This window comes from Takifugu flavidus, chromosome 12 (genome assembly GCF_003711565.1).
Source record: "Takifugu flavidus isolate HTHZ2018 chromosome 12, ASM371156v2, whole genome shotgun sequence".
NCBI classification, from domain to species: Eukaryota; Metazoa; Chordata; class Actinopteri; order Tetraodontiformes; family Tetraodontidae; genus Takifugu; species Takifugu flavidus.
This window is the reverse complement of record NC_079531.1, coordinates 11,333,629-11,344,426: the sequence shown is the minus strand read 5'-3', so window position 1 is coordinate 11,344,426 and position 10,798 is coordinate 11,333,629. Positions and strand designations below refer to the sequence as shown.

The window sequence follows — 10,798 nt, the reverse complement described above, 5'->3', positions numbered from 1 at the left end:
TTTGGTTTTTCTGTTAGTTTTTAGGTCATTTTCTCTTCGTGTTGCACGCTGATGGATTTAGATGACGTCATATTTACATCCGAGCTTTTGCTACGTCCACTCTGACATTGTTTTTTTGGACCGGCGTGGTCTGAGAAAGGTGCAGATGAAAGCTGAGATAAAGAAAAATGCATTGCTAGAATGACTGGTGGTTGTGTGAATTAAAATGTTGGATTTGATCTGGTGTCCATAATTTTTATAACAATGTTAATAATACTAATACTAATGCTAATACTATACTATTACTACTACTACTACTACTACTACTAATAATAATAATAATAATCATCATCATCATCATCATAATCATAATAATACCAATATTAATGCTACTACTACTTCAACTAAAAATAATAATCATCATCCTACGTATTTGTCCCAATGCATTCATCTCCCAGTAACATGGAGGTCAAAATGGGGCTCATGTTCCTTTTAGGAAGTAACTAAAGTAACTTTTATCAAGATTCACTAGGTTTTAAGTTGAACTTTTTAGAAAAACAATTGAACCAACAAAGCCACAAGCTAATAGCCATTTCTTTAAATTGCAGCTTTACGAATGAAATAAAAGCATCTTTTTTGCCATGAGGTTCTGGATTCCACATAAATGACTCAAATTTTGCAATTTGATAAATATTGCAAGTTAAAATTGAACTCAAATGGAGTCATTCCTCCACAGCAAAGGCTCAACTTGGAATCCAACCCACAACCTTACTGCTATGATGTAATTGTGAAAAGAAGGGCAGGTTTCACAGCAGGATGTCGAATCATAATGAATTCATGCTTCCAAATTAGCTCAAATGTTAACTCTAAGCTAGTTAACATGGGGGTGGCGCCCAACATATGTGCTGCTGTTATTGGCCCCTGGACCAAGGCCAGGACGCCACGCTGTCATTGTGGGACAGTCTTAATCCACACTCTGCTGGGGTGCAAACCGCCTGGTTCTGGATACAGAGAGAGGTCATCTTTCACGTTGTATCATTGTTTACCACGTTGGGTTTTTATTTTTGATGCGCAATGTTCTCATATGAACCTGAACGCAGCACACAAACAGCAGAGGTTCGATAAAAGAAGGGTCTTTATTTAAGACAAAACAATTCCTCTCAAGATGGATTGACAGACCAACTCACTGCAGAAAGTAAATCCACAGGAATATTCCCACGGGAAAATAAGCCTCAGGTCAGTCAGAAAACAAGATAATTACCAGGACAAAGCCCAGAGAGACCAGGAACAGGCAGGGTTGATCACAGGAAGGTCAGGCATGGAGCACTAAACACTCTGAACTGGCCTGTGTGTCCCTCTGGGTCCTAAATACCACAGAAAACAGGTGTGCAGAGTTGGACTGATGACCGGGACAATGCTTTGGCTGTTCCTGATTGTAATGGAGGAGACCGACAGTCAGAATCCCATCTGAATGAAACTGCTGAGACAGCTAAAATTCTCTTTCCCCTTGTGTTGAACCCGTGGTGACTTAACCACGCTCTGGAGTAGCCACAGGGCAAACACACATATCCAGCACACCCCTGGTGTTACGCAATTACCCAGTGTTGACATGTTAGCTAAATGCTAAAGGATCAGATGTTTGGATTATATCGTTATTAACAACTGAATTGTGTTTCATTTGTTGAACGTTATAGAAACTAAAAAGCAGCAAATGCAAGTCGTTCACGTTAGAGAGTGAAATGTGTCAACGTAGGCTGTAGTTGCAGTTACATGCACACTATGGTAAAGGAAATACAATGTTCCAGACCGAGGCCACTTGGTTCCACTTTGGACGGGCTGGAGGACGGGCTCGGGGACAGGCTGGGGGACAGGCCTCTTTTTCTTGTTCTCTCCATATTACTCTCTTTTCTTGTTGATGTCCAAACATTGACATTTGTGCTCCCTGGTTCTATACACACCAGTGTGTTCATTGAAGGTTAATTATTAAGTATTGCTGAGCACTTAAGAGTAAGTTTAAAATCAACCTCACACACACACACACATATGGATTTTTACATATATCTAATATAGCCTCTGTCAGTGTATTGAGTTACAAATGGAACTATAGTGAGGCGATTGTTCTTTAAGCATGGTGTTTATGTTAAGGGAATAAATCCAAACAGCAGTTTCTAAAGATCTCTTTGTGTGGGTGCGTGTGTGTGTCTGTGTGTATGCGTGTGTGTGTGCAAAAATACCAGCAGAAATCCCCTGCAAGCTACAAACTTCCTCTATATGACTCAGGACTTTGTTGAGCAACACTGGTGCTGCTCCGACCAGCCCGTATTTGTCCCTACGTGACGTGTTTGGAGTCTGACACCAACGTTACCAACAGCACGCAGATGAACATTAGCCTATTAGTCAGTGATGTCACAATGATGTCATGATTTTGCTTTAATGCACAATAAATAAAAGATTATTGGTGAATTGATATGAGCTAACTAATGAGAAACAGGTGGTAAAGCCACCATGGTTAAACCTGCAGCTGTTTCTGTTGCAATTTTTGTCCCCCTGATCGCTCCACTTGAGATTCCAACTTACCAAAGCATCATCATTACGGCAATAGTCTAATAATGACTGTGACTGACACACTTTTTGAATCCTTGAATGAAACAGTTCATATCAGATAGAACCTTTAACGCTCTACTGCATCGAAATCAACCAGTAAATTCACTGGAGAACATGAACAATTGAACCAGTTACATGGGGAAGTGGTGACTCGCTAATGACTCATGTTAGATAGGTGCTAAAAAAACAAGTTTGACATTCATCTTCCTTTTAAGGGCAAGCCAAGGAATCCCGTTGTTGTTGTGGGAGCAGTTAATTATACTCTTGATGTCTCCCCCAGACGTTAAGACAGCGGTAATAACCAGCATGTTTCTGCCTGCCTTGTCTCCAGCAAACTACATACGGCAGCACATTTAGACGCTGCCAAATATTTGATGCTCCTCCGGGATCAACGTCCAGCGGTTGCATCGCAGAGTGGCCTCATGCAAATCAGCCAACGGCGAATGACCATCATTTATCTGGAGCAATGCACTCTCCCACCAGGGCCACCATGACTACAACTCTCAGCCTAATATGTCAAAAAATAGTTTAACATAACTATAAATAAATCACGTTTGCTGGGACCAAGTCCACAAGGCCTGTAATCCAGGTCCACGTTTTCTGACCTACCACGTAGAGAGGCTTTCATCTGGGCTCCCGCTCACCTTGGTGAAAGCCATTTTCTGCCCGGAAGGACAGAAAACCCGGCTGAACTGCAGCCTTGGACGACTGGGTTCCGACATTGCTGATTTAGATCAACTTCTCTAGCATTGATCCGCAACAACACATTAAACAATCTGTGGATGGAACGCGCTATCACATGTTAGCAATAAACTGTGCTGTAGCGGGCTGTGCTGGGTCCCGGCTGACATGGCTGGGATGCACGTTCGAGGCCTTGAGTCAAACTGGGACTAACAAGGAACCTGATCAGGATTAAAGGGAAACATGATTTTATGACGTACTTGTTTGGTTTGGTCTTAATCAGCTCAATGTTGTTGTGGCGTTACGACCGATTCATGTTGCTGCTTGACTGACCCACATGGGCGTGCTGCAACTGTGCATATTTCTGATTACGTTCCCACCAAACACCCCCCCACAGGGGGATTCAGAATGCTATTTTGAAATGTATATTTCAGGGTGTAACTAAAGATCATGATTCCTTTTTTGTCCTTTCCTTTAAAGCGACAGGTAAAACAAAGGGAGAGCGTCTTTTACTATTTTTTACAAACTCTTCAGTTATCTGAATAACTTATTAATATACGCCTACATCGCGTGGACGTCAGTGTCATCACTGTGGCATAAGTCAAGTCAAAGTGTCTTTAACTGAATGGTTTACAATTTATTCATGTCGGGAAGTGGAAGAGCACTGCGTTCATCCCTTTTCCATCAAAAATAAAAATGCATTTCATCATGAAGTGCATCATTTTTGCTTCCAATGCAGGATTGGGAAATGTTTACGAAGGGCAAGTACAATCACCCACAGTCACTGGGGGAAGTGGCTGGGTGCTTTTACATGAATCACCTTAGATCCTGAAAAAAGGAGGGGAAAAAATGCAGCTGTCAAACCCCAAAGCAGTATAAATACAAGGAAGGGCTTGTTGTGACCAATAAGTGGTTCGGACAACAAAGGTGCAACAATGAGAGCGTTCCTCCTGCTGCTGCTGGCGGCTCACGCCGCCGCCCTGCCGCTGCCGGCCGATGACACAGACACCTGGCTTTTAGCAGAGGTAAGATTTCACCCAGAATGGGTGAAAACAATCAAACAATGTTTTTTTTCCATGATGGTGCAGTTTAATCTATGATTATTGTCAACTATCAACTTTTTTTACTTTATTTCCTTTAGTATATTTACAATTTTCATTCAATTTCACCAAGTTGCTGTAAAAGCCGATATTTTCTCTGGAAAACCAGACTGGAAAAAAACAGATAATCTCTTATCCTCAAGTCAAAGTCTGAACCTCGCCTAAGAGCCACTGTCGGGCGTCACGCACCAAACAACTTGGTCAAGTTATCAAGCAACTTGCACGTCGTCATACCGTTGTGCCTCTGTTCCACAGAAGTACCTCCGTCGGTTCTATGGGCTTCCCGTCGGTCTCCAAGGGTCACGGAAGGCGGCTGGAGATTTCCAGAAAACGATCAAGCAAATGCAGCGATTCTTCAAACTCAAGGTAATCAGATCTGCGAGTATTCGTTGCTCAGGTGGCAACTGGAAACAGGCTGTTTGAGTGTTGACCAGAGCTCTGACCCAGGATCAGGGTATGGCGACAGAGGTGTGTTCAGGGTACTTCACATTTCAATGTACAGCTGTACAAGTGATGCGATCCAGTGAATAAATTATCGGTAGTCTTATTTTCTCTTATTTTTAAACTCACAAACTATCTCCAAGAGAAGGGGGAAAAATCCTCATAACAGGAAGTTATGATTCTGAGTTTCCACCCTTTGGGGGAGTTTTAACAAGCATGTGACCAGTGTGCTGTCCTCTAAGGTGACAGGAAGTCTGAATGAAGAAACTGTGGAGGTGATGAAGCAGGCCAGATGTGGAGTTCCAGACGTTGGAGAGTACACTCACTTCCCCCGGAAGCTTAAGTGGAACACTAATAAACTAACCTTCAGGTATATACAGCGTGTGAAGGGTGCTGTTGCCCTCTTCAGAGGTAGATCTTCAGTGTCACAAGTGAGTCTCATCTCCCTCCGTCCCTCTGATCTCTCAGGATTTTAGATTATACCCCCGATCTGCAGAAGTCTGACGTGGACAAAGCCATCCGCAAGGCCCTGAATCTTTGGGCTGCTGTCACCCCTCTGACCTTTAAGAAATTGCACACAGGCACCGCTGACATCATGATCAGCTTTGGCTCTGGAGGTACGCTAACCGTTGATTCAGTAGGAGAGGTTCCTGCAGCGTAGTGGTCACTCACGCTCATTCTGCTCCTTGTCTTCTGTCTGCAGAACACGGAGACTACAACCCTTTTGACGGGCCGAATAACCTGCTGGCCCACGCGTACCCGCCCGGCCAAGGCATCGGAGGAGATGTTCACTTCGATGAGGATGAAAATTGGACTAAAGATTCCACAGGTGATATTCTACTCCTGCCTCGATGCCTTACTGTGATAACCAAAGGAGACTCCTGAACAACCTATTGACTGTGCTTTTTCTTTAGCTTACAACCTGTTCATAGTAGCAGCTCATGAGCTGGGACACGCTCTGGGTATGGGTCACTCCACAGATGCCGGAGCCCTCATGTACCCCACATACTCATACAGAACAGGCTTCCTGCTCTCTGAAGATGACGTCAAAGGCATTCAAGAGCTCTATGGTAGGAACTTGCAGGGTCATCACTAATATTTTGAAAAAGTTCTCAATAGCCAGGGCTTTAACGTTGGGTTGAATTTCAGGCCCAAACCCAAACCCCACTGGAGTCACGCCTAGCCCAGATTCCCCAAAACAATGTGACCCCATGCTGAGCATTGACGCTGTTACAGGACTTAGAGGAGAAACAATGGTCTTTAAAGACAGGTACGGACAGGTGTCTGATAAAAGACAAGGACTTATGGAGTGTTATTCATTCTGTTTATAGTATAATGACTTACTATTATATATATTATAAAATAATAGATATATGTCACCTGTTTGTTGCAGATTCTATTGGCGTCTCCATCCTCAGATGCCTGAACCTGATCAGATTCTGATCAAATCGACATGGCCCTCCCTCCGAAACAAAGTGGATGCAGCCTATGAAAACCCAGAAAAAGATCAAGTCATCATTTTCAGCGGTGAGTTGTCTGGAGGATGATCACCAGAGAGACATTTTTTTTTCAACATTGTTTCTGAAGAAGCCACTCTGTTTCACCAGGGATCCGGATGTGGGCTTTAAATGGATATGACATCGTGGAGGGCTACCCGAAGTACATCCACAAACTTGGGCTTCCAAAGAAAATCAGAAAGCTGGACGCAGCTGTGCACATCAGTGACACCGGGAAAACGTTGCTCTTCACTGATGAGGAATACTGGAGGTTTGTCTCAATACCTCAACATAATATTGCTAGTATACTGTGATGTTTTTGTCCAGCAGAAAAGCAGAGCTCTACGGTCTTTGAATTTTAAATTTCTGTCTTTTTTGTCACTAACAGCTACGATGAAGCGACAGGGCGCATGGACAGCGGATACCCACGATCCATTGAGAAAGACTTCCCTGGGATCGGGGATAAAATCGATGCTGCTGTTTATCAGTATGGTAGGGGACTTTACGTTACAGTCATTTCATTAAATCTTCCTCCATTTTATAGTCTCTAATTGTGTTCCCACTCTGGCTCCTCTCAGGTTTCTTGTATTTCTTCCGTGATAACCTGCGATACGAGTACAGTTACACCCACAAGAAGGTCTGGCGCGTCCTGCCGACCAACTCCATCTTAAACTGCTGATGTCCCACAGTACATGTGACAGAACCACGTCTGGACTGAATATAGCCGCAACAGTGTTGATAGAGTTGAGCTCTTATATAAATGAATGGGTTTTGAAAAACTTTATTATCTTTAGTGCTGGACACATACAAAATGCCTAGATATTAATCTATCTTCTTCTTTAAATTATTGAATATTTATGTTTCCTATCATGTCGATACTCTGAGTTGATGGATCTTTTGAGGGTTAAATCCCTTGTCAGTTACAAATGAGCACATTTTTTTAAAACTTCAGTATTTATTTATAACAAAGAATATACACACTGTGTGTTTTATAAAAATCAACATGAATAAAAGTGAAATAATTACCATGTATGAAATTCAGTTGATCATTTTGCACTTAAAAATGCTTTGTCGATCAGATCGCAACTGCAACATGAAAACATTTTTTGTTTTGAGCATGAGTTTGGCGTCAACAGGTTTTACTGCTATCTACACACCCAAAATGTAGCATTGATCATCTTAAACTTAACCGGATGCATTTAAACTGTGACTCGGAATAACACCTCCACCTCCACTTTGAGCGACACTCCCGTGTACCTCTAAATCTCCTCCACTAGATGTCGCTCTCACCCATAATGTCGGTAAAGTAATCTGATATGACCAGAGAGAAAGAAAGTTTCCGACGTTATAATTTATTTGATTTTGATGTAAACTTTTACACACAGATGAGCCAACATCTAATATATGGGGAATACACTATATGCATAAGTGTGCATACAGTCCACATTATTGTCCATCCATCCATCCTCTACTTATCCGGAGTCGGGTCGCGGGGGCAGCAGACTAAGAAGATAAGCCCAGACTTCCCTCTCCCCAGCTACTTCTTCCAGCTCAACCAGGGGGATCCCCAGGCGATCCCCACATTATTGTGTTTTACAAAATATATTTATGAATTTTACCAAGTTACATTGTATGATTTCAGTGGTTTTAGGGTTTGGTTGATTTAAAAGATCGTACATTGTCAGCAAAATGACATCCCTTAAAATACTGATGGTAAAATTGACCTTCAAGAGGAGAATTAAAAGTGTTTGAGGACCTATCCAGCTATCGCCTCAGGCAGGCTGTTCCAAAGCCGAGGGCCCCTGACAGCAGACTGGCCATCTTTAGGCTTCAACCTGGGCCACAAATACCCCACATGGGCCCTCAGGCTGCAAGCTGGTTCACGCAGGGTCAACAATTCACAATTCATGAGTGGGTGCAGGTTCTTTTATAGTGATGAGTGAAGTGTAAAATTGACAAGCAGTCAGTGGAGGGTGGGGGGCAGTATGAGGAGGACGTCTGTTAGAACCTGTGAGAAGCTTCACGGCTGCATTTTGGATGGTTGTAGGTGAGGAAAGGACTTTGGAAGATCCTGGATAAAATGGATGCAAAGAGGTACCTGATGATATAAGTTAATATAACGTGAAGTCCTTTCTCAAACATAACAGCACCCAATAATTGAAGTTATTTAAAAAAGGAAATCATCCAAAAAAAATGCTTTAATTAATGCAATGTTTTCCTCTGATAGTGAACATTAGGAATTACAATGGAGAAGCATGCGGGCAAAAGAGATCTTTGGTGGAAGGGAAAGGAAAAACGTTGCATCCTAGGAGAAAACACTGGGAGTCCAGGCCAGCAAGCTCCTGATGGAAACCAGATGGAGGATGACAGAAGGGGCAAACTCCTTCTTTGAAACCCCCCAGCAGCCCCCGCCTCCCCTGCTGCTCCTGCTGCACTGAGCTGATAGTAACGCTCAGCACTGAAACACATGTGGCTTTAGAACAGTGAAAGTTTACACTCTATTATATCAGGATGTTTAGTTTCATTGAAATCATACATTTCAAACAAACTGACCTTTGCCCCTTGTTACATGTTTACCCCTAACAGCTTTCCGTGCACTTTTGGCTTGTTTAGCCGTCCTGTTGATGTTTTTTCTTTTCCTTCAATTGAAACAGGAAATCGCTGAAGCCACCAACCCTAACCCCCCATTTCAGGAAGCAGAAGAAAAAACACCTCTATCACCATTTCAAGGTTTCTTTTTGGTCTTTTAATAGCCGCAGTTGTAACTGATACTCATTTAAATCAATATTTGTCTACATGCAAGTGGAAGCCGCTGCTGTTCTGGGAAAATTATTACATTTGATAAAAGCTCTCTATAGTCATATTGTATTTCAGCAACATAAAAATATAAATCTTGAGCGACCTGGTGCCATGAATGGAGCCCTAAACACAATATTGCAAGGGCGTAACTATGGAGACCGAAGTGCAAAAGCAAGTTTTGCAATGTCCTACATACTGTAGTCAGGTGTGAGATTATAGTGTTTATAGGCATTTAGGTGATTTGCACAGCTCATAAAGGCCTTCGTGGAAAAGGGTAAAAATGCTGAGAGGAATGTGGGTCGAGGTTAAGCACAAGGTCAAAGGCACAACGGTCATGTTAGAGACTGCATGTGGTGCCCAGTTCAAAGTGACCCCTCATTAGCAGACCTCCCCGTCAGTCTTGATTGGGTCAAACGGTTTGTGGTTCCTGGGATCATGACAGGACAACACGTGGGTGAGGGTTAACAATGCGGCAGTGGCAACAGCAGCAACATTCATTCAGCTCTTCCTCTTTTTGATTCTGTCATCTCCCTCCTACAGACACGCTTCCTTGACTCGATAGCTTTCATCACCTCTAAACACCAACTTCAACTCCTTTATTCCAGCGATCCCATTGGCCTTCCCATGTAGTAAAGGTATATGTGTAAGTATAAGTATAATTAGTGCCACTGCCCCTCACTAACACTTATAACCAGGGCTGCTAACTCACAGTACACCACGTTCTATGTATACTGTTGAAACACGACTAGTGTTACATTTTTATCCTGTCCTCCTATTTTAGTACCAGTTAAAAAACATAGGCCTTAAGCTAGTTATACTTTAGTACTACCTCAGTTTAGGATATGTTCTTGTTGAGCCTGAAATCTGCTTGTTGTGCCTGAAATCTGCTTGTCTACGCATGGGATAGTGAGAAACGCAATTTCAATTCCTTTGTATGTCAATTATATGTGAAGAAATTGACAAATAAAGAAATCAATTCAATTCAATGTACTGATTCTTACAGGAGTTACTATGAAAGTCAGCGGCAAGAGGTTTTCATTTTGGGTTAGTTAACATTTTGTTCTTAAATAATGTCTTTTTTCTTCTTTAAAAAGTGCAACATGCATAAAACATTCATGAGCAATCTCACTGTGGCCTCTATCACCGTCCTGTGTTTATCTGGAAACTAAAAAGTTCAATGACACAACACATCGAAAAGAAGCAAAATGGTTAAAAAGTAAACACCATGCGTCTTTCATGAAGACAGCAAAGTGCGTGGAAGCGAGGCGACTTTAACTATCAGAGCTTCAATTAAATTTGTTTGGGAGCCATTGAAGCGAGACCTGAGCACCTATTAAAGACAAGCTGGGTTCTGCATGCATGAATGAACCACAGCAGCTCACAGCTTCAGTCTGTAACTCTGTAAACCCATCAGATTTAATCCCACTTACACAGTCTAACCAACCATCCTAGAGTCTTTGGCTCATAGTTACATTGTGTTCCAAATTTTGTCCTGCAGTAACCTGAAAATAAAGAAATGAATACCAATGGAGACATATTGCCTCACAGGATACACGGTCCCGGCTGAATAAAGCATCACAAACACTTGCATTTTCCATTTCAACTCTGTTTTACTGAATATTCCAAACCCCGTCGGTGCGACTGGTGATGTCTCGGTCACTTCCCGCCCCAGTAAATATAAGCAAAGATACCTCTCTC

At 42.4% G+C, this 10,798-nt stretch overlaps 1 protein-coding gene across 1 annotated transcript; it reads left to right on the top strand.

The window, feature by feature from the left end:
* Nucleotides 1-4,108: 4,108 nt before the first annotated feature.
* mmp13b (matrix metallopeptidase 13b) lies at nt 4,109-7,329 on the top strand. Its single transcript, XM_057049330.1, has 11 exons — nt 4,109-4,289; nt 4,620-4,730; nt 5,048-5,175; nt 5,274-5,422; nt 5,509-5,634; nt 5,720-5,875; nt 5,955-6,075; nt 6,199-6,332; nt 6,413-6,572; nt 6,690-6,793; nt 6,880-7,329. The coding sequence occupies exons 1-11, from the start codon at nt 4,200-4,202 to the stop codon at nt 6,978-6,980; spliced, it is 1,380 nt and encodes a 459-aa protein (XP_056905310.1). The 5' UTR covers nt 4,109-4,199; the 3' UTR covers nt 6,981-7,329.
* The last annotated feature ends 3,469 nt before the right edge of the window (nt 7,330-10,798 follow it).